The 24,370-nt window shown below is 38.8% G+C and overlaps 1 protein-coding gene and 1 long non-coding RNA gene across 7 annotated transcripts in view; one reads left to right on the top strand and one right to left on the bottom strand.

Annotated features, from left to right (window-relative positions):
• LOC142061794 (uncharacterized) overlaps positions 1-18,265 on the bottom strand; it is a 32,765-nt gene extending 14,500 nt beyond the window's left edge. Inside the window, exons 1-2 of the long non-coding RNA XR_012662247.1 lie at positions 17,941-18,265; positions 7,574-7,664 (exon numbers count right to left, since the gene is read on the bottom strand). This is a non-coding gene — a long non-coding RNA (uncharacterized LOC142061794). The remainder of the gene's footprint in view (positions 1-7,573; positions 7,665-17,940) is intronic.
• A 1,527-nt stretch (positions 18,266-19,792) lies between these two features.
• The window catches only part of CDIN1 (CDAN1 interacting nuclease 1), a 127,304-nt gene continuing 122,726 nt past the window's right edge, over positions 19,793-24,370 (top strand). The window contains exon 1 of one of the 6 annotated variants that reach the window (XM_075103231.1): positions 19,793-20,127. In XM_075103231.1, the coding sequence (XP_074959332.1) occupies positions 19,811-20,127 (317 nt within the window). In that variant the 5' untranslated portion in view covers positions 19,793-19,810. The remainder of the gene's footprint in view (positions 20,128-24,370) is intronic. The other 5 variants (XM_075103233.1, XM_075103232.1, XM_075103236.1 and 2 more) reach the window with 5 other exon arrangements.

Raw genomic sequence — 24,370 nt, 5'->3', positions numbered from 1 at the left:
CCTTTCCTAGGTATTGAGATCAATACCTAGGATAGTAATCTACAAACTAAAATTATGTAAATGGCACAGAAAACCACAGACTAACAAACTTAACTCCAAAAACCTACAGTCATCTGAAACACACACACACACACACACACAAATCAGGCATCTTCAGATGCCATTCCATTCTCTTGGAAGAAAAATCTCATGATACCATCCAAAGAACCATCAACCATCCAAAGAAAACTTTTAGTCAAAAAGTACACTTCTATAAAAAGAACATGTTTGTTTGAAAGATACCTGAGCGTCACAGAGGGAATTACAGCTGTCAGATAACACTGTACTCAGTACTTAAAGAGAAAATCATTTACCAAGTATAAGCAATTCCAGAAGATGCCACTTTGAAGGTGTCTTCCAAGAACCACCTTTGCCTTCCAGCAGTCTCTAGCTTCAGAAAACTCACCATCAGAAACATCCTAGGTACACTCCAAAGACACTGAATGGATGAAGACCATATTTGAGCACAAAATGTAAAATCAAACAACATATCTCTATTATTACTGTAGTAAACAGTCTCTCAACAGAACCACCACTATCTCAATTCTACAGCTGCGCTTTCAGGAATATAATACAGTTTATCCCAGTCAATTGCCATCAAAACAGCTATTATGTATGTAAAACTAAGCAAAAACTACATATCAGAGCGAACTGATGCAGTCTACAAAGGAAAAAAGTACCTATCTGTGAACACCTCTCACTAGTCACCATGTTTCTGATCTCTCATTGCTTCCTCTCCGATTGCTCACACATTATGCCCCTATGCTCAGGTAAAACCTACAAATATCTTTGAAATTTTGATAAGCAAAACTCATAACTCTGCTGGGTGCCAAAAACCATGGATGCAAGAGAGTGGTTTTCTACCACATTTTAATCTCCCTTCCTACTCTCCCAGACTAACCTGTGTTTCAAATGCAACAACCAATGTCTTTTTTCCCTAGAGGTAACTATCTTTGTCTTTGTCCCCTGTTCCGCCCTGCCCCATATCATCCTGTCTCTTTTACAGGCACTGACTGCTTTTTTTTTTTAAAGATGGCTGAATTGATGTATGTCTGCTCTCCTTGAGCAACTGGTCTCTACTTTTATTTTGCTGCTCTTTCTGTCTCACACATGGAAGAGAGACTTGTGTGCCTGCGAGCCTAACTTTTCCAAATATTCCAACTGATCTAATAAAAGACAATACTTCTATCTACAGATCTTTTCCTGTATTTCTTTAAAGTCATGTCTGTTGACAACCAAACTAAAAATGTGAGACAATTAAAAAAGGTAAATTATGGCATAATAAAATTTTAGGTTCATTCTACATTCAGAATTCTGAAATTTTAGTAATTTTCTATATTTTTAAAGTTTTTTTAAATCATAACCAGTAAGCTTTTAAATGGTATTCCTGTACCTCTGAATCTGAATAATTAACAATGTTTAATTAATTTTTTTCTTGAGGGAAAAAAAATGAGGTTTTGCCAAACATAGAATCATAGAATCGTAGAATCATAGAATCGTTAAGGTTGGAAAAGACCCTTAAGATCATCAAGTCCAACTGCTAACCTATCACTGCCAAGTCCACCACTAAACCATATCCTCAAGCACCACATCTACCCTTCTTTTAAATACCTCCAGGGATGGAGACTCAACCACCTCTCTGGGCAGCCTGTGCCAATGTTTGACAACCCTTCCGGTGAAGTAGTTTTTCCTAATGTCCAACTTAAACTTCCACTGGCACAGCTTGAGGCCGTTTCCTCTCATCCTATCGCTTGTTACTTGGGAGAAGAGACCGACCCCTGCCTCGCTACAACCTCCTTTCAGGTAGTTGTAGAGAGCGATGAGGTCTCCCCCCTCAGCCTCCTCTTCTCTAGGCTAAACAACACCAGCTCCCTCAGCCACTCCCACAGGACTTGTTCTCTAGACCCTTCATCAACTTCATTGCCCTTCTTTGGACATGATCCAGCACCTCGATATCCTTCTTGTACAGAGGGGCCCAAAACTGAACATAGTACTCAAGGTACGGCCTCACCAGTGCCCAGCAATCCAGCCTGTCCAGGTCCCTCTGTAGGGCCTTCCTGCCCTCCAGCAGATCGACACTTCCACCCAGCTTGGTGTCATCTGCAAACTTACTGAGGGTGCACTCAATCCCCTCATCCAGATCATCAATGAAGATATTGAACAGGACTGTCCCAACACTGAGCCCTGGGGAACACCACTCGTGACTGGCCGCCAACTGGATTTGACTCCATTCACCACCACTCTCTGGGCTTGGCCGTCCAGCCAGTTTTTAACCCAGTGCAGAGTGTACTTGTCCAAGCCGTGAGCAGACAGCTTCTCCAGGAGAACGCTGTGGGAGACAGTGTCAAAGGCCTTACTAAAGTCCAAGTAGACAACTTCCACAACCTTCCCCTCATCCACTAAGCAGGTCACCTTATCATAGAAGGAGACCAGGTTAGTGAGGCAGGACCTCCCTTTCATAAACCCATGCTAGCTGAGCCTGATCCCCTGGGTCTCCCGCATGTGCTGCGTAATGGCATTCAAGATGATCTGCTCCATGACCTTTCCCGGCACCGAGGTCAGGCTGACAGGCCTGTAGTTTCCCAGAACTTCCTTCCAACCCTTCTTGTAGAGGGGCGTCACATTCGCTAGTTTCCAGTCACCTGGGACCTCCCCGGTTGACCAGGACTGCTGATAAATGATGGAGAGTGGCTTGGCGAGCTCCTCTGCCAGCTCCCTCAGTATTCTCGGGTGGATCCTATCCGGCCCCATGGACTTGTGAACATCCAGGTGAAGGAGCAGGTCGGTGACTGCCACCTCTCCAACAACCGGGACTTCATTCTGCGTACTATCTCCATCTCCCAGCCCAGGGGCCTGACAGCCCTGAGGATGACCAACCTGACTGTTAAAGACTGAGGCAAAGAAAGCATTAAGTACCTCAGCCTTCTCCTCATATTTCCTGGCAAGGTTACCTTCTGCATCCAACAAAGGAGTGAGGTTCTCCCTGGCCCTCCTTTTGTCACTGATGTATTTATTACAATTTTTTTGTTATCTTTAACAGCAGTGGCCAGTTGAAGTTCCAGCTGGGCCTTCGCCTTTCTAATCTTTTCCCTGCATACCCTCACAACATCCTTGTAGTTCTCCTGAGTCACCTGCCCCTTCTTCCAAAGGCAGTAAGCTCTCCTTTTTTTCATGAGTTCCAGCCAAAGCTCCCTATTCAGCCAAGCCAGTCTTCTCCCCTGCCTGCTCAATTTATGGCACATGGGGATGGCCTGCTCCTGCACCTTTGAGACTTCCTTCTTTAATAACATCCAGCCTTCCTGGACTCTTTCCCAAGGGACTCTGTTAACCAGACTCCTTAACAATCCAAAGTCTGCTCTTCTGAAGTCCAGGGTAGTGGTTTTGCTGACCCTCTTCCTTACTTCTCCAAGAATCGAAAACCCTATCATGTCATGGTCGCTGAGCCCAAGACAGCCTCCGACCGCCACATCACACACCAGGCCTTCTCTGCTCGTAAACAGCAGGCCCAGCGGAGCACCTCCCCTGGTTGGCTTGCTTATCAGCTGCATCAGGAAGTTATTATTCACTGAACAGGAATGAAGAGAAAAACTCTGCTAAAGAGGAGTTCAGGATTCATGCACAACGGAGAGCTTCAAAACAGGACAAGCGTGGGAAGAAGACCCGAGGTGTATTTTCTGTTTTTTTCATTATGAGTTTCTTGCACAAAGCAAGCCAAATACTACGAAAGAAGTAAACAGTAATCAATCAGGGGCCCCAAGAACTTAAAATAAAATGAGAAAGGGATAAGAACAGTTAGTTGATCAAACAACAGGGATTAGATTGCGTGGAGGGCCACTGAAGAGTCATGCAACTTTGAGTAGCTCTCTATGCTTTACCTAGGAAAACATTTAGATTGTACATAACTGTTTGTGGTATTTACGAAAGACTGTTGAGTGGCATTTACCTACTGAAATAGGGAGAAAAAGGCTGAAACAAAAGAACGCACAGGTAGCAATTAAGAAATCAAGGTATGTCCCACTAACCCAGATTTGAAAGTCTAGTCTCAAAGTAACTTAGGTAATGACATCATACAAATATTTAAATAAATGTACGGAACTTTATATGAGAAACTATCTAGGTTCGTTCTCTGTTGCATGTACTCCTAAGGCAGCTCCAATCTCTTATTCATTTTATGGGTAGAAACATAATTTTTCAGTTCACATTTAATAATGGCCCAGTTTATGATAATTTGTTCTTTTCATAACTGCCATTTACTTCATACAGGACTTTTCCCTGCCATGTGGTTCATCGCCCACTCGTGTTTTCATAGGTAACTATTGTACCACCTCCCAGTCTTTGTTTTACTATACTAAGCAATCTAAGCTCTTAAATTTCCTTGAGGCTGTACCTTACTCTGTTGAGCTGCATCCACTTCAGTTGAACTCATCTTTATTGGAAGCAGATAACCAGAAAAGCACTGCGGTATTCCAGGTGATGTTCAGACATACCAAGCTCTTGTACAATGGAATTAATACTTACCTGTCTTTACTATAAATACATCAGATCCACAAGAACCTCCAGGTCTTTATATGTTTACAGTCAAAAATATTCAAAAATAGTCTAAATTCCTTGAAAAATTTTATAGTAGAAATTCTTATTATTTTCACCTCATATTACAGATTTTCATCCCATTTTGTATTACCACATGCTTCAAGGTCACCCAGCAGTAACGTATTTTTGCATGAAAGCCTATCTTTCATCTGTTCTAACACCTACCACTTTGTTTTTATCATGTATTTTTTTGTGCCAGTATCATTAATGAAAATATTAAATGAGATAGCCCCCTAAAATATTCCTTGAAAAATATTATTCCTGCATCTGATATTTTCCTTTTCAATAACATCTATGGTCTCCTTAGACATTTCTTAATCTTAATTTATAAATGCCTTCATTACATTATAAATTAAGTTTCAGAACAATGTAATAGCTTACAAATTTAGTTACATTACACTGAAAAAAATGTTAGCCATCACAATCGTGCAACTGGATTAATAATTTTTTCTAATTCAAGTAAGAATCTAACTTGGTAAAAGGCCTAAAAGATTTACAGTTACAAAGATGTTTTTAAAGTAATAAATAAGAACAAAAGTAGGAATGAAATATTATACTGCTGTATCAGTAACACAATGTACATTGAAAGTCAGATAACTTGAAACCTTAAGTATCAAGTTTAAAAGCCCTACTAGGTAGCTTTTGTATCATTGACTTGTTGGACCAAATCCCATAGATGTGTTTGGACCAATTCCCATGGGCTGTTAGAATAAAGTCAGAGCCTCCACACTTAATCACACAGAACAATGGCATAGGTCTCATTTTTTCATTTCATATTAATTCCACAGTGAAGGCACAAATATTAAGAGCTAACTAGCTGTTACTGGATGAATCAGTATTGAAATATACTAAAATGCACAGTTATTCATTTTACTGTTGATTAAACCAAAAGGCTTGAAGGAAAGAAAGAAGCACACAGATATTTCTTCCACAGCTTATTTTTGTTTCTACTGATACATGGCTAAAAAGTGTGACAACAGGTAAAAAACATATATTTTCTCCTCATCTCTCCTTCTCCACTACAGCCAGAGAAGTTCCTTGCCATTTCCAAGCTGTCTCACTATTTAACAGTTTTGTAGCTTTATATCAATTTCAAGCAAGTTGAAAGTTTAACCCTTTGGATCTTATGTGACACCAAAATATAGTTAATAAGAATTTGTTTTAAAGTCACCATAATAACACAATAAGACAGCTGCAGCTGCACCCCAAAATTGTACTGGAATAACCCTCCACACTAGTAACTTGTAAATCTTTTATTAAATGGAGCATAATATGCTGCTTGTCCTTAATGGACTAGAAAATACATTAATAGTATATACATTTCGCAGTGCTGAAGTTATAAAATATAGCATGACTGTACTCAGTAATGGTGAATACTGTTTTATAAGCAGCATGCAAATGCATTACTTTGAAGCTGGTTTACAGATACCCGTATCTGTTAAGATATAGCTTGGCTGCAAATCCATTAATTTAAACCAGACTGTAGCACACCTGTGATGTCCTACAAGCACTATTTGATAAGATATCCCAATTATAAACTTCATTCTTATGAATGCAGTAAATAAAGACGTGGAAGTGGACGAGATCTCATTTTGGATAAGACTCTGGTCCTTGTTAAAATGTTATTATTTCAGAGCTGGTTATATGTAATCATTCATATAACAATAACAGATGTCTTATTTGTGCATTCCTTTTCTCTCTGCCTTTCAGCTATGGTTTTACAACTTGTAAAGGATTAGAAAAAAATTGCTAAAGGATTTACAAGATATTTCTGCAGTATTATTTAGAAGGCAAGTGTATTATTGCTTTTACAAACTCATCAACTAACGTAACTCTCATTCGAAGGACTATATTCTGTTTTACTTTCCTAGCCTGTGAAATTATTGATTTCGGGCTAAGTTTATCAGTAAAGATTACTACATGTGATAAGGTGACAGACAAGTGGTAGTGCTAACCATGAAGATACTGTGTAAGTACACTTCCACTTGCAAATAAATGCATATAAGCTACAGCATTATATTCTCCTAAGGTTTGTATGAATCATGCTTTGATTAGCGATTCTATAAATAGTTTAAATTAGCAGGGATTGATCTGAAGCAGTTTCCTTTTCATTGTTCTGTCCTTCACTTCAATAAACAGGAAGATTATAATTACTACTTAAAACTTCTTTAACCAACATTCTTCTCTGTGGCATTTCACTGTCAAGAACAATGACTGGAACAGGATTAAACAACCAACCAAAAATATGCAAAATTTGGATTTGCAACTTTTCGGTAAAAAAAAGGTTTTCTTTTTTCCCAGTGTGCTACCATTTTTCCCCTCCCAATTTTTTTCAGTTTTGAAATAAAAGCTCCATTAGGCTAACCTGTACAGTTTCACCACTATATATAGAAACTGTGGAAAAGAATAACTCAATTTTGCCTTTTTTTTTTTTCCATAAAACCTTAAACAAACCTAAGTTTTGGCATGGGGGTTAATGTCAGGACTCAGGGAAGGGTTAACTCTTCAAAGGTATTCATAGAAAAGCCTTGTGGCACATAAAAGACACATCATGCACACCTGTAACCTAATAGAATAAATTTTCCCATGAATTATTGGCCTGAATTGTTGCTAGAACTAGGGAACAGTTCTAAAGTTCTGCAGTTCCCCAGACGAGCAGCCTGAAATAGCTAAACAAAATGTTAAAGCTCTAGCATTTAAAAATGAATCATGCATTTTACAAATAGTCATTCCAGGAATTTTAACCTTTGCCACAAATACTTACCATTATCTTCACTGGAAACTTTGTTCTTCTGAGGACTGCATAATCAAATTCTTAAGCTATTTACATAGTCAGTTGCAGTTTACAAAATCAAATTTCACCCAAAAAGCTTTGAGAGATTGTTCTCCAATTATTTTTGATGAAAGCTGTATAATCTCCATTCCCTTTCAATGACTAACTCACATTTATGTCTATGCAGATGGGTACGGAAATCACGCATCCACTGTCTGAGGCAGTTATAGGAAGCCACATATCCAAGCTTGTTGTATAAGCCCTGCAAAGCAGAAGAGAACACTGATTAACATACAACCACACTAACACAGCAATCTGGTTTCTGGACCTGAGCTGGACTCACATTGACCAGCTTAAAGCACAGAAAGAGCAGCTCACATCCATTTGTATCACTTGGTATAGATGTACACTTTAGATATATCTATATGTTGTCCATGAGTGTAGTGCAGAAATATTCAAGTGTATTCTGAACAAATTTTGGGGGTCTTGGAAATCACCTATCTTGCCTACAGCAATCAGCTATATTGAAAAGTACAGAGTACATGTACAGCATTAGTTATATCTGTTCTACTATCTAACGTATGACTACTAACTCTGTGCCATAGCAGGCCAGGTCTATAAGCTATCCAGTATAAAGAAAGTTCAATTCAGCCTATTACACAGACATTTTTAAAAATTCCTACTGATGCAAATTCTGAATTTTACTTAGATGTGGTAAATCAAAGGCACATAAGAAATTAGTCAGTTCTGATCTTTAGAAGTTAGGCCTAGGTGGTATACCAAATATAAACATTGGAAGAAAAATATAATGCTTAAAAACAGCTTAAAGATAAGGGTGGTCATGTATAGACAGTATGCAACACTTGACAAGAAAGGCAAGCATTCTATTCACTGACATATACATCTTTCTCTGACATCTCTAGTAACAGGCAAAAAAGGACAAAAAAGACCAGTTCTGGGAGTCAGCAGCTGCAATTATATGATGACCATATACAGCATTACTCAGAACCCAGATCAAAACTCAAGTTGTTTAAAGATTGGAAAAAGACTTTATGAGGACATACATCACACACTGAAAGGCTTTGTTTTCCTCTATTATCATTTATTTATTTATTGTCTGCAGGCAATGGGCAAATCACTGCCTGAAGTACACTGATGTATAAAAAATAATTAGTTTCATGGTAGAAAAAAGTTAATCTTTTTACGGTTATTTGGCAACACTGAAACCGGCGCAGTTTCCACAAGATACAGGAAAGATTTCTATGCCACCACTGCATTTCTATAACAGTTCCCAATGCAGAGAAAATGTTATGGTCATTCCCCTACACACAGGGTACTCTCTGGCTACTCTTCTAATCATAAGACCTACCAGCCACAATGCAAGCAGCACTTGCCTGGCAACTACTTACAGCCAAACTACCATTAGGCCTACATTTTCCTCCTTAAACAACTACATTGCCAGTTCCATCAGCATGGAAAAAGAAATATCTTATTTTGCCTCCATATATTTATGAAGAATGTCTAGATAATTATAGCTTCACTAACTTGTTGCTGCACCAGTATCACTGATTAACCATAACTTGCAGGACTACAAAGTAATGAGTCTCGAAGTTGCAAAATATGTGATGAAAGAACATAATTCAAAATTTTAAATTAAGTTCTTTCTCAGTTGAATGTTGTTGTATACAGCCAGAAAACCTGCCTGACATGAATTACTAAGTAACACATCTATCCAAGAGCACATCAGTAGAAAAAAAACAGGCTTTGAAATTCCCAGCATCCAAGGATAAAGAGCTAGATCTAAAATACTGTCCTATTAGTTGTAAGGACTTGCTTACACTAAGTGGGCTTAAACAAAATGCACTTACCTGATTTTTACTAAAACCATCTCTCTTTCATCATTCAAAATTCACAGAATCACAGGATTGTTTAGAACCTCATGAGATCACCCAGTGCAACTTCCCCCTGCTCAAGCAGGTCAAAGCCAGCTGTCCAGTATTGTGTCTGTTCAGCTTTTTAATATCTCCACAGAAGATTCCACAACCTCTCTGGGCAACCTGTTCCAGTGTTTGATCACATTCATAGTGAAAAATAGTCTCTTGTGTTCAGATGGAAATTCAAGTGTTTTAATTTGTGCCCATTGCCTCGTCTTGTCAGTGGGCACTACTGAGAACAATCTGGCTCCCTCTTGTTCATTTTCTCCTGTCATGTATTTATACACATTGGTAAGATCCCCCCTGAGATGTCTTTTCTCCAAGGGGAAGAGTCCTAGGTCTCTTAGCATCTTCTCATATAAAGATACTCCAGTCCCTTAATCATCTTTGCAGCCCTACTCGGGACTTGCTCCAGTAAGTCCATATCTTTTTTGTACTGGGGAGCCCAGAACTACAAACAGTACTCCAGATGCAGCCTCACCAGTGCTGAACAAAGAGGAAAAATCACCTCACTCAACCTGCTGATAATGCTCTTCCTAATGCAGCCCAAGATACTATTGGCCATTTTTGCCATAAGGGTGCATCACTGGCTCATAGTTAGCTTGTTGTACACCAGGACCCCAACATCCTTCTCAGCAAAGCTGCTTTCAAGACTCCTGGATCCCAGCATGCACTGGTGCCTGAGGATATTCCTCCTAAGAGGTAGGATTGTACATTTCCCTTTGTTGAACTCCATGAGAAATTAAATTACTTTAAATTACATTTAGTAATACAGAGACAGCATAGGAATGATCAGCTGGACCACTAGAGTCCAACCTCTACAAAAGTTCAAAAAATTGTACATAAGCAACTTTGTTTCCAGTTGGATTAACTTCAAAGTTATATAGCAAGACAGCTTAAATATTCTTTCTTAGCACATGAATTAATGCAACGGTTGTCTAAAAAGACACCTTAGCACAAGTAAATATTCATAGTAATATTCACCACAAAATGTTTGGAATGGTTAACATCCATGGCTCAACTCCCTTTGGTCACTGCTCATACGGGTCTCTAAGTGGAAACATCAAGGCAGGTTGAAATAAGAAAAGACAAGACGCAGGGGACTCTGTGACAATTAACACTCCTCCCTCTCCTGTGATCCACAAAACAAACAGGGCATTATCACTTCTATCTTGTAAGGTACCTTTACTAAACTGGTCTAGAAAATGGAAAGGATCACTCCACCACTTCTGTCCCCTTCATCTGCCTCAGCTAGCTTCCCAGGCACCAGAAGTTGCATGGGACACTTGTCTTGGGTTCTTTCTGATATCCTTCTTCTGACAGGCTTAATTTTTAAATTTACACACTTTCTTCTGTTTAATTAACTTCCTCCTTTTGCCAAAGAGCATCATGTAGTTACACAGCACAGTACTGTGAGGATGTGACTAGAGAGAGAACTAAAAGCGATGTTTTAAGCACCATTGTGGTAAAATAACGAGATGAGATATTTATTAATATTTAACATTTCAAATGTTTTTAAATTTTTTTAAAAATTATTTAAAATAATACAAATGGCAAGCAATAACTAGACAAATAACTAGGATAAAATTTTAGTTGCTTAATGATATTACAGGTTTTTGTTGGTACATTGTTGAGGTTTTCACAAAAAATCCAGAGAGCTTTGTAACATCCATCTACGTGTAAATGACAATTTCATGCTTTACTATTTATGTACTTATTCCTAAAGCCTCATAGAATAAATCTTTCACAAATACACTCTTTAATATATATTTCCAACTTGTTTATCTCCTACTCTATGACAGTTCCTGACTCTGCTCTCTGGAAACATCCACAACTCTTGTACATAGAATATTTAGCACTGGCTACAAGAGAAAATGGTTGAAGAAGGCCTTTGAAGGACAACAGCAACACGTTTAGTGTTTAGATCCTTAACGACCTTCATCTGTTTAACTTCTCAAAGAACAGTTTAAGAGGTGACCTGAGCAGCAACACTGATTTTAAATTGATATATCTAGCAAAGAACCTACCAAAATCAGGAAACCAAGCTATAGCAAAACTAAGTGATAAAAAAAAAGCTAAACAAGTTCAAATCAAGCTACTTACAGTTGACAGCGAAAGTAATTAACCACAAAGGATTTACTAACAGTCTGATAATTTTAAATCAAGATTTAGATATTTTTTGGTTACAACTTTGTTTTTAAAAGATGTCCTCTAATTCAATCACAGGTGCTGAATTATAAGCAACAATTAATTAATGAAAGACCTACAATATATGCCATGCAGGAAATCAGGCTAAATTATCATAGTGGCTTTCCTTCTGACCTCAAATCAGACAGAACACATAAATTTATTAGCAAATTAGAATATATTTTAAACTCATTTTGAACACGACTGCCTAGTAGAAAAGTAAGAGTTAGGCTTTATACATCTAACACAAATACTATAAAATATATTGTTAACAATATTAGTACACTATATATGGAAAGAGTAAACACATTTTCAAAACTTACTTTTTTCTTAAATGGCATCATCTAGCAAGCTATTTTACTGCTTTGAGCAGTCTCATCAACTTGCCATGAAAGACACTAAGTATACTAAAGCTACACAACAGTCTACATTTTAACTTAACCCTTAGGGACTACTTAACCTCTTGTATTACTTTTTCCAGACCAAAGCAACAGTAAGGATAACCAAGAGATGATATATATGTCATAACTATGTAAAGGTCAACAAGGTTTAAACATGTTGGGTTCTACTCATAAATATTTGACTAATAGGAGTGCATTTTTCATCTTTAAACCCTAAGATTGGCACCTGGGTAGGCAGCAAATTTTTCTGACTGAACATGTAAAATACATCGTCCCTGAGTTTAATTTCTCCAGATATATGCCTGAATGCCAATGTCAAATATCAAGGACTGGTAATAATTCTTCTCTTACCATTTTTTTCGTTATAAAGGTAGCTCACTATGTCAGTATGAGTTGTACAATGTGCCCAGTTCAGAACTTGCTTACATCACTTGGACTCCAATTAAATGATTTTGGATTCACAGTAGAGTACTTTGGAACCTGGTCCTACACATGTCTTATTACTAACCAAGTGGCGGCTCCATTTGGTTTATAGGACAGAAAGGGCAAACTAGTTTTACTACAGGGGAACAGGTTACCTAGTTCAGGACTGCCTAAGTGTAGGCAACCTACATTGCCCCTTTGGGTATCTTTGAAGCAACTGGTTCTAGTGTTATTGTACACATTTGCATAATGCAAATACACTCAAAACCTTCCCTCCTTGATAAATAAAATAAAATAAAGCACTATTAACCTAGGAAAATGCTTTTTTCCTTTTTATAATTGCAATGAAAATGGATTCGATGTGCAAAGAAGTCATTAATGGCTACTACTCTCTGGAATTACATACTTTTATATTTCACATATTTAGCGGCTCAAATAATCCACCTGTATCATCTTCTCTCTTGATTCTTGAACTGAAAAACACCAGGTCTGTACAAGTAGCCACATGATTCCAGAGAGAATGTCATCATATAAATCATTAATATTTTCCTTCCTAAAAAAGCGGGAGGTGGGGGGAGCCTAGACAAAAATTTCATACTTTTATGTGTTTTCCAGGCTGTTGGATAAGGCAGGGTTTTTTTCCCCAAAATTGGTATGGCTTGAGTTAGATTTAAAATCAGTTCCCAGAGGAGTCTGATAAATGGATTAAAGTGAAACATAAATTCCTTATGTCACCCAGTCCCTTAAACCTTGATGTCAGTAACATGCCTAATCATTCCATTATTATAAATGTCAAATATGTTTTACATGTGTTAGAGTAAATGGGTATCAGAAAAAAATGGAAGATTCAAGAAACTGTAATGCTATTACAAACTTCCACGCAAAAACATCTAAAATATTAGTGTTCACCCATTAGTATTTTGGATTCTTATTTTCTTACAATTTGTGCACTGAATCCCCTACTATGAGACACAGACCAGTTATCTGTTGTGCTACACATGCTTTGCTTTCCCTTAATGGTGCTGCTTCTGTGAGCTAGTATATGAAACTGAGGAGTGTATAAAGGCAGAATACAATCTCACAGTGTGAATTTTTTTCAGTAGTTAATTTAAGAAATTGTACACAGGAATCCTGCCTAGAAAATATGAGAAGTTATATTCTACTCAGTGAAATGAAATGCCTCAGCTGAAGTAGTGTTTGCACTGGATTTTAAGAAAAATGTTGCAAAGCATAGAGAGCAAAAAAATGACAACTCTTTCAGAAAAAGACTTACAAGAGAGGACTGAAAGAACTGGGCTTTAATACACTATCAAATAAAAATGGAAGAAGTGGCTCAGCATTACAATAATCCTGAAACAAGTAAAAAAGCCAGTAATTTATCATCCTCCCCTTGCTTCAAAGTACACAGAGTAAAGTAAGTGGTTTCACTTGCAATCCATGGGCTTCGAATTAAACATTAGAAACAAGCTGTCCTAGTTCAAGTGAAGTAAAGTACTGGAACATGTTACCAATGGAGACTATGAAAACCTCATTATGGAAGTCTACAACAATAAATTAGAAATATTTCAGTATGAGACAGTGCAGTTATATTTGGTACTATCAAATATCTGATCTGGTTGACTACATGATCTCCTGAGGTTAGCTGCACTCTACATTTCTATGATTCTGTGGCAACAGTCCTTCAAAGAATATTACAATTCTTTTTAATGCTGAAAATACTTGACATGTAATGAGAGGTAAGAATCCTTGGGCAATAAAGCATTAAGCATTTTAGAAGAAAAACAGTGAAAGAAACCTCAGCTATTCAATATAACTCAGTTTAAAGTAGCAATACAAAATTCACTACTAAGAGAAAAAAATGACCCTTAATCTACTACTTTGTCCCTCCCCAAAGCTTATCTGATCTAAAATAATCCAAAATTCCCTAAAAATTGTTATATGCTTAAAAGTTCCAGACTACACTTAATAAGGTCCTAATTTTCAGGTTGGCTAATCATACACAGCTCCCATTGAAGTCAAACAGCATTGGTGAATCACCACAAGCTATATAAGCAAACCTTTGCTGTTTTATTTCCTGTGTATGGGAGTAAGAGGAAGTGGACAGAAAAAAAGACCCAAACTACTACAACAGCACATGATTCTACAAATTTAAGTTTCTGTTGCCTGTTGTTAGGCACTGGATACATCATCAGGTCAGGGAGTTAACACTAATCTGTTATCTCTTTCATAATTCATGCTTAGGCAGAATTTGTTACTCTTTCAGAGTTTTGTTGGAAAGCAATGAAGCACAATACTGGAACTAGTTTTAACCTTGCAAAGTACTTACCTTTCTATCTGAAATACTACTGGCTAGAAGAAAAGAGAAACAGACAAGCTACTTAGCTACTCTGAGGTACAATGTTTCCAACAAGTTAATAAAAACAAGCCAGGCAATTCAGCAGAGTCCCGCTGTCTCACAGTAATGCTACCGAAATACATCGCAAAGTTACAAAAGTTACAACTTTTGCTGATTAGCAAAAATAAAAGTAAATACTGAAAAAATACAATCTATCACAAAGTGTACTTTCTCTTTCACTAGAATAGTTGTATTTTAACGGCTCAGGTTGGTTTTAATATATTTACACATTGCAACGCTACTGTTACAAGTTTTCAGCTGGATCAGCTGATCTGACCACTATGCACACAATCAGCAGTAGCAGTAATACAAGTGCACAGGTATTACTCTGAAACTGGCCGGAGTAGATTGGGATGATCTCTCTAGCCAGCAGTTTATGGCACCTTTGTAACTGAAGTAGATGACTGGCACAGAATAATGTGCATGTTGTGTCAAAAAAAAGCCGCATGGAAAGAAAATTCTATCAAATGACTTTTAGGCTTACATAAAAAGTCCGTAACAGAGGAAAGGAGAGAATGCATATTTCCTGGGCAGCAGTCAAATTATCTTTATACTTAAATTTCTTCTATAGTTCCTGCTTAATTCACCCAGTACATATCCCAAATTCTGTAACTAATGAGGCAAAGGTCCTAGAGAAAACAACCTAATTCACTGCACAACTACAGGGTTCTCTCTGTACAGTGAATGAAGCTGAAATCCCTTGAGGAAAAGGCATTATGCAGTAGTTAGCAATATTTTAACACATACAGACAAAGAGGGCAAATTAAGTTTGAATAATTGAATTTGAAACCAGAAAGCTATTTTCATATAGGTTTCTGTATCTGACTACTGAGAGCTTAAAAAGGCAAATCCAAACTCCAGAAATTTCATAGTGAGAACTACAGTAGAGTCAAGTGGCAGGGTAAGAACACTTAGGGCATCTTATCATTGCAGTTATAGAAATTGATTTTTAAATAACTCATCATTTTCAAAAATCTTTTACAGCTTGTTACAGAAACTACATAAACATGCAGCTTAGAATCATAAAAGAGGCCCAAGTCCACTAAAATTGATAGACTTTCAATTGACCATAGATCAGGACCCACGCATATAAAGCATTGTTTTCAAAACACTGTATGATTTTTTTTTATTATTTTTTAAATTACTTCAACAAGCAATGAGTATTTTAAAGAAAGATATACTGGGTATACTAATAGTACAGAAAACTATACGAATTTGCTTCAATGAAATTCTGTTTTTACGAGGAACAAATCTGAAGACACAGAAGGAAAACAATGCCTGGCTGCCTTTTTTAATTGGTATTCTGCTATGTATAATAATTCTATTGCTGTCATGTTCTCCACACCGTTGTGGTATAAAGCAATCCCATGAATAGTTTTAGGGGAAAAAAACAGAAACTTATGTTGACTTATCATCTTGTGAATTGGCAAAACAGTTAATGTTTAACAGTGATGTATAGACCAACTGTTCTTTTCTTTTTAATTGTTTGTTTAATACATACTGAAAATATCATGGTTTGTTTCACAACACAATCACTTTCAAAAAGTACATTAAATCCTATGGATATAAATTAGATCATAAACTGAGGGTTCTCCTTGTTTATGAGGTAACAACTGTATCCTGTGGAGGTGTTTATTAGACCTGTTACAGATTGCTACCAAGTTAAGTGGAAGCACGCTCACGTTTTTCTTACAATACAAAAATATCAAATAAAAAGAGCTGAATTTTACAAAAAAAAAAAAAAAAAAATCACACAGGATATGTCAGAAGACTAAAAAATACTTGTAGAAACATGCAGCAAACTGAATGAAGTGGGAATATTACAAGCATTAGGAAATTGTAACAAACACTCCAACCAGTTGTAAATCAGATACCAGTCTTACTGTAGTCCCCAACACTAACATTTACAATCATTAGATTGGAAAATATGCATGACTGCTAGCAGTCCTTGCATCAATTTTGTTACAGAAAGCAACATGGAGGTTGTGTCTATGAAGAAATGGGGTGGTAAAAGTAAAAAGATCAAAATTTGCCCTTTGTGGATGAATTGATTCCTCACAATATCATGCTACAATTACCTACTCTCAAAACACAGTGGTTTTAAGCTCTGTGGAGAATAATGAATGGTATTTTAACTCTGAACTTAGCTGTAAATCACACTATGCAATCATCTGCTTAAGGTAATGGGAGACACCTACTAATATGACAGTTAAACTATCAACTCACACAAAATAAAAAACAAACCAAGGGTTCATTACCTACTGTCCTACACCAACTGTGGCCAAGACTACCTGCAAGGAATGACAGTCATTACTGGAAGCTCTCTGCGAGGTGTTTTCACTTTGTCTCCCTGCCTTTATTTTCCCCCTATAGCTTACATGTCCTCTTCCTTTTTTCACCCTCATTTGTTATTCCCAATTGTTTGTTTTTTTTCCCATAATTTCTTTCTCTTTAGTCCTCTGTCCTTCTTGGAAGGAAACTTAGTTTATACAATAGATGGACTGGAGCCCAACTCCAAGGCAAAAATCAAGAGCAGCTGCCACAGGCAGATACCAAGGAAACAATATAAGAACAAAGCAAGCACGTAGTTACCTCCTGAGAATGTTCCCCAGCACCCAACCATTTGCAGCTCTCAAACTCCCTGAGCCAAAGATAAATTTAAAATTTTCATGCTTTATTTTTTCTTATGTATTTTATCCAGTTGCTTATTGAATTTATGCAAATTTCTACCATCTACAACATCTTGCAATATAGATGCCCACAGCCTAATTACTAATGGTCTGATGGTTGTTTTATGTAGCAAAACTGCAATGGCAGTTTGATTGCTGGGGGAAAAAAGTATGTAATGAACTCTTTCTTCCAGGAACATCTCATTTTTTTTGTCATTAGATTTTTGAGCATTTCATTGGAATAGTTCTGTATTAACTAATTTAGGCAAAGAGTGGCTTATACATTCCATACAGAACTTATCATCAATGTTTTGCATTTCAGCATGCAAAATGCTTCTTTGTGATGACAAGCAGCAGCTCGTATCTTTAAGGGCTGTTTGCTCCTTGTGACAACAAGTTAGCTCCTCTTAGTTTCAGTGACCCTTCATGCTAGAAATTTATGTATTTTTTTAAAAAACTTTGAAATTTACAAAATCTTGTTCCAGTAGGATAGTCTACAAAACATATCCAATATATACATAATACATACATCAGATGTTTGCAGTTTGGTCCATGGAGACTGGTAACTTCATACTGTAGTTCTTTTAACCTATTTCACTTCTACACATTGCAGACTGAAGTGTCACCTGAGTTGTAAAAAAAAAAAAAATCAAGAACATGTAGTAGTAAACAAGTGAAATGAACAGAGACAGAAATTATAGAAATTATATATAGTAACATTATGGTTTTTAAAAACAAGTTTCACTTGAAATTATCCCACAACAAAGACAGCAAGATGTTGTGTAGTTTTGGGTTCTTTGTTTTTGTTTTTTAAAGAAGAACTAGTGTTTGTTTCTAAAGGAGCAGTAGCAGTGGTAGTGAAGGACCATTTAATTTTTAAAAAAATGTATTTCAAAAGAAAAGGTCATAATTCTTGCCTTTTGAAAGATAGGGGGGAAGATAACTCTTTCTATGGCCCAAGCAAGTTATACCGTTATGGGCCTTTAAAGTAGATATCAGATTGAAAGGAGCACCCCCTTCCCTCCCAAAGGCACATATCTCCTACTATTAAGTATACTACTTGACAGAGCTAAAGAAAATAAACTATCTTTGCACTAGATAATATTCCCCTTTAAAAGAATGCTTTTTCCTCAATTTCACATATTTATTTTTTGGTGTCTGAGTAAAGAATGGAATCTGTAATTCGGCTTAGCTTCACTGTATTTTCTTTTACTGTGGGGCCTCATGAGTTTCAAACATTCATATTTAGGCCATAGTACCAGAAATAGCTGTTCCCAAGAAAGCTCCTGGTTCCAAACAAAACTCACTAAAATCCATGGAGGATCAAGTGATAGAGGGTTCACTGGGCATTGTTAATCAATTAGAAATCAGTCTCTCATATATTTCTAAATGACTGACCCTTCTGACATACCCATGATATTAATTTTTCCTTGAACTTGCAAATCTTGTACTCCTGCAAGAAACTTTTTAAAGTTTCTGGCTAAGATGCAGAAGAACACTTAATATGTCATCCTAAAGCTTTCAAGAGCAAAAGCAAGTGAACAGAACTTAAAATCCATAATAATAAAAAATTAAGATTTAAAGCAAATTTTGTGGATTAAGTGCCTGAAATCTCAAGGTCAGGACTCAAATACCCTGTACTCAGTTCATGAATGCGATTAAACTAAAATTTTGTTTATATTTCTCAGGCAAATGCATGGCTAATTCTCTTTGTAACCTGTAGTTTCTGTATGCTGTTTTTAAAAGGGTATACCTATTTTACAAGGTGTTCAATACCTTGTGACGAGCACAGAAACGAAGGCTTGCAACATGCGTACTGATATTTAAATGGTATTTAATAATATAATTTGCTTAAGGCCGAGACCTAACAAACCTTGAAGTAAATTCAAGCACCAGCTTGGATGTGTGAGGCTGCAGGCCAACGACACGCAGGCGCTGTCAGGACCCCCAGCCCCGCTACTTCAGCGTATTTTATTTTTTTTTTCTTTAAACGGGAAGAAAGAGTCATGTAAAAGTGACTTTTGGAAAAGGCCTTGAAAATTACACTCTAAAGCCCTGCTACGGCAGGGCTTACCCACACCCCACCTCAGCCGCACGACAGGGGAACGGCAGCGCGCCGCTCGCCTCAGCCGGCTCCCCGCCACCGGCTCCTTCCGCCCTCCCAGGCGTTGAAGTACGGGCGCAGAAGCAGGCACTCTCCGCGGCCGCGCGGCGGCCAGTACCCCCCCCCCCCCGCGCCCCCAGGCGAGGCAAAGAGACCGCCTCTGTGTGAGGCCCGAGGGCTATGAGGGTGGTGGTACCCGCCCCAGCAGCGCCATTTCCGCGCGAGGCGCCGCAGCGCCCCACCGCCGCGCACTCCCCTCCCGCCTGGGCGGCTGCGCAGAGCCGAGCGGCACGGGATGGCGGCTCGCCCCGCCCCGGCGGGGTGGGGCTGCGGGAAGCGGCAGGCGCGGCGCAGGCGGCCCCGGTTGCCTCGGCACCGGCCTTGTAGCAAAGGGTGCCCCGGGGTTACCGCGACCCGGCCTCCTGCCTCTCGCCGCGGTGCCGAGGCCCGGAGCGGCGCAGCCCGCCCCTTTCGCCCCTCCCGCCGCCGCGCGGGCCTGGCGGTGCGAGGCATGAAGCTGACCAAAGCCCAGTACGATGAAATAGCCCAGTTCCTGGGGCACGTGCAGCCCACCCGGCAGAGCCTGAGGAAGCTGAAGGAGAAGTTCCCTAGGTAAGTGCTTCCTGCCTTCCGCCGCCCCGGCCCGGCCCGGCCCCGGGCGGGCGGCTCGGGCCCCCGGCGGCGGCCTGCGAGCTCGCTGCAGGCGGGGGCCGCTCCGCCGGCGCCAGCCCGTGCCCCCAGTTCCAGGCCCCACACGGTACAAAATCACTTGGACATGCACACGGTCATCGACGGCAAGCGACAGCTCGCTGGAGCTACTGCAAGGAGCAGGGTACTCCCCACTCTCTGGGACTTGAGAAGTTGGCATAAAATAAAGAGTGCTTCCCGCCCCCGCCACACGGCCAAATAAAAGCGCTCAGGTCACTCTTGAGGTTGTTAAACACCAAGTAGATCTTGTTATGTGAAGTGTTAAGGCTCAGGCCGTTCCTCCGTGGCTGAGACCAAGGGCAGAATTCGGCCTGCAGTACCTCTGCCCCTGTGGCTTAGGGAAAAGGGGCTTTCTGGACCCATTACTCTCTACCTGGTGCTGCTTTTCAGTTGAAGGCTGGAAAAGGGATCATCTACTTATATGTGAGTGTTATCTGCTTCCTCGCCTGAGCTGCATTCAGAATTGTCAAAGGCACTTGGAAATGACCATAGGCTAGCATGGGAAGGTGTACACGACAGAATGCTCCGTGCACTGATCTTCATTGCCAAAATTTGCTCACTACCAACAACAACAGGGTTGTAAAGGACATGTAGCAAGGTTTTTCTCTTTTTTTCAGATTTGGGGGAAGGATTACTAGTGCTGAATCTGGACAGGAAGCCACATCGGATTCTGTAGGGAAAGGAGTGGTGCTGTCTCTAAAATGCATCAGAAAACTGCAGGTTTTTTAGTGCTGTGCATACTTTGGTGAGAGAGGGGAATAAGTAAACAGAAAATCGTTCCCATGCTTCCTGAGCAAGCCCTGCTAGTCTTGCCACGAGTGTGGCTGAGGAAACTGTCTGAAGCTGTGTATAACTTAAAGTGGATGAAGAGCCAACATTAACTTAGGCTTTTAAACCATCCAGTGAAATCTTCTCCTTTTCAGGGAAGTGCGTAATGTAGTTGAAAATCAAGCTGAGGGAATAGCCCTATTGTAGAGATGAAGTGATGCTAAAGCAATGTGTTTGGTTCAGCGAGTGCATTGAGTTGTGTTGTTGGGAACTCAGCTCGCTTTGCACAGCACATCTGCAACTTGGGAAACCACTTACTGTGACAGCATATGTCTAAGGAGCTTAGATTTGGCTTTATCGCTTTGGTGCTAATGAAATTAGAAGAGTGTTTGTGTGTATATACGCATGCATGCGCGCACACACATGCACATGTTCTCTTTCTGTAGTCTCCTTGTAAAGCTGTCCTGAAAGAAGGTTAGAATTTCGGTTTTCCAGGTCCATCACTGTGTGTAGGAACCCGCTTCCAAGACAGATCCGTAGGCACGTGAGTGTCCGTCATAGGGAAAGTAAGTTTGTCAGAAAATTGCCAGGCCTTTCTGCTGATGCATTTTACTTACCAGACCACTTCTTTGATGCTGCAAAAGATCCATTGACTCCTCAGTTTGAGACTCCTGAAAAACTGTGTACTAATAGCAATGCAGAGTTATATCAGGAAGAAATTCTTTTTTTCTAAAGTAGCTGGCTTCAGTGTGGTGAACATTGAAAAGCAGAGATTAGCTATGGTAGTTGTTTCCATGATTTGCTGGCTTAACATACAGTTGTCTTCTTATCCACATTATGAGATGAGAATGTCCTCTTCTGAATTCTGCTTGTAGGCCTCTCCTGAATTTTGTTTGTCCATCCTGGGAGAAGGCTAAAATCTTCTATTTGAATGATGAATGAACTGATACCTTTTTTTAACAAAATATCTTAAGACGGTATATTTTGAGGTGATCTGCATGTCTCCTTTCTGTGAATGGCTCAGCAAGTGATGTTTCTTTGTTGTCTTTTCGTTTATTTCTCACAGCAAGGCAGATGCAGAAGGCCCTCGGGAAAAGTTTGTAGTAGCAAAATATGTTGGGCTAATGATTTTGAGATGCAGTTAAAAAATACTACTAATGCATTCCAAGGCCACTGCTTGCCTTAGCACCAAGGGAGAGGTATTGAAATAGGTGTGTGTTATATCATGAAAAGCAGGCAGTGTCTAATACAGTTATCTTGTAAAAGAGGCCAGCTGCAGAGATTTGTAAACTTGTGTAAACTTAAGTGCTAAAGGGGAGGCTTTTTCAGTGATGTGTTTTATAACTGTGGAGTAAGTGTCTTATAGTAGTCTAGAACCTGTGTCATTCTCTTCTAGTACGAGAAGGGTCTGATTGGACCTTTTGGATGCTTTCTTTCTTTATTAAAACTAAAATCAAGCAAGCCCCCACCCCACCCACCCCAGCTTTCTAATTCAGTCGTCTTAAGAAAATATTCTAGAATCTGTCATGGCACTTGCAGTGTGATGAAGGTGTCCATAACCAGTTTGTTATTATTACATGGTAATTGTTGCCGATTCAAACTGGAAAATAGTAACATCCATAATAGCTGCTTTCACCCTGCACATTCAATCTTTCCCTGGGAAGGATCTGTATTCCACTGGTAATGCAATACATAAATTGACAGTTTTCAAATATTTCTGGTTCCTACTGCCTCATAGAACTTGAGAGTCTTTGGATTTCTGCATTAATGTGCTCAGGATTTTCTAATACTGTCTTATCTATTGGTTCCTCTTGTGTCTGTTGTGTTTCTTGAAGACTCACAGTTTATGCTCCTTACTTGTATAAAGTATCTTTCACACTTGTAATGGGCCTGCTCTTGTTCTGCAATTTCTCCCTAAGAGTAATTTGTAATTTCCATAAAATTATTGCCACAGTTTAGTATGTTATGTGGTGGCTGCCAATGTGACCTGTGAATCTAAATAATTTTTTGACAGGGTAGTTTGTTCTTTACTGTAATTGAACTACTTCAGCAGGTGAGATTACTGCTTCAAAAGGGTGGTACCATGTGATCTATTAATGTCAAATAGTCAAAATTAGACTGCTTATAAAGCATTAAGACTTTCAGATTTTATTTTTTTTCAAACCTGTAACATTACAGACAAAATGGGTCTAGTCTACTATGCTTAAAATCCAGCTATTTTTCAAAAATAGGAACTTGGGAATCAAATCACTGTACTTTTTCTGTTATTGCTGCACTTTGTATTACATGCCTGGCAATTACCAGTGTATTTATTTATTTGTTTATTTATTCTTAAGGTATTTGTTACATGCTTAGCAGTTGTCTTCTAATGTGTTCATGTTTAACAGCAGGATTTTTGGATGACCTGAGGATTATCAAAATGTAATTTTGAGCACTAAGAACGATAAATCTTTGCCAGTATTGGATCACTGATACGTAGTTCCTTGAGCTTCTTAATGTGTACACCACTGGACTGATAATTCTATATGTTCTGTGTTGTGCTCTTCTAAAGCATACCACCTTTTCTGCTTTGTTTCTCACTATCTACTTGCTAATAATTTGTGTTTTTCTTTGTAACTTCTGTATTTTATTCTTCTGCTTTCCCTTTAGCCATGGACTCATGTTCTTCTGTGATGCTATTCTTCTCAGTGAGACCTGATGTCTCAATTGGATTACCCATTGTAGAGCTAGTTGTAGGAAATGTAGGGTATTGCAGGAAATGCACTGAGAAAGTTACATCTTTTTATTTTCAGTGCTTGTTTCTCTCTTAAATAGTAGTTAGAGCTGCCTACAAGTAGAATTTTCTGCAAAAGAATCACTTTTGTGTTACCTATTTATGGTGACAGATGTAGCTTAGACCTTTAAACTTCTAACTGTATTCAAAGACTCTTTTAACTTGTACAGAAAAGTCCAACTTCTAAGGGTTTGATTTAACCCAAGCTGATATTCTAGTACTTCAGTTTTTCTGGGGGGTGGGGGGGGGTGGGGTATGTGTAAAATCTCAGTTCTTCTGTATATGGCAGAATACAGTTTCTTTTCAGAAACTTTTCCTGAAGCTTGTCACCAATAGAACATGATTGAAAAATGAGTGGACCCTTCTCAAATATATACCTTGTACATATTTTGCTGCTCTTCTTCATATCCAATTTTGAGTGAATATTACGGTTTTCTTGATTGACTCTTCCTTTCGTCTCTGTCAGGCTTTCTAAGGGTGTAAGGTTTGCTGGCCCAATTCATTATGGTACTGTCTTGTTTTTTCTTCTGCAGTGTTTTTCCTGGTTTGGTTCTGTTCTGAGCCTTTCAGTTTCTTACACTATGTTGTGCTTGAACTGGGGATTCC

This window comes from Phalacrocorax aristotelis, chromosome 9, assembly GCF_949628215.1.
Source record: "Phalacrocorax aristotelis chromosome 9, bGulAri2.1, whole genome shotgun sequence".
Taxonomy (NCBI): Eukaryota; Metazoa; Chordata; class Aves; order Suliformes; family Phalacrocoracidae; genus Phalacrocorax; species Phalacrocorax aristotelis.
Note: the sequence above shows the minus strand (reverse complement) of the source record. Positions and strands in the feature narration are given on the sequence as shown.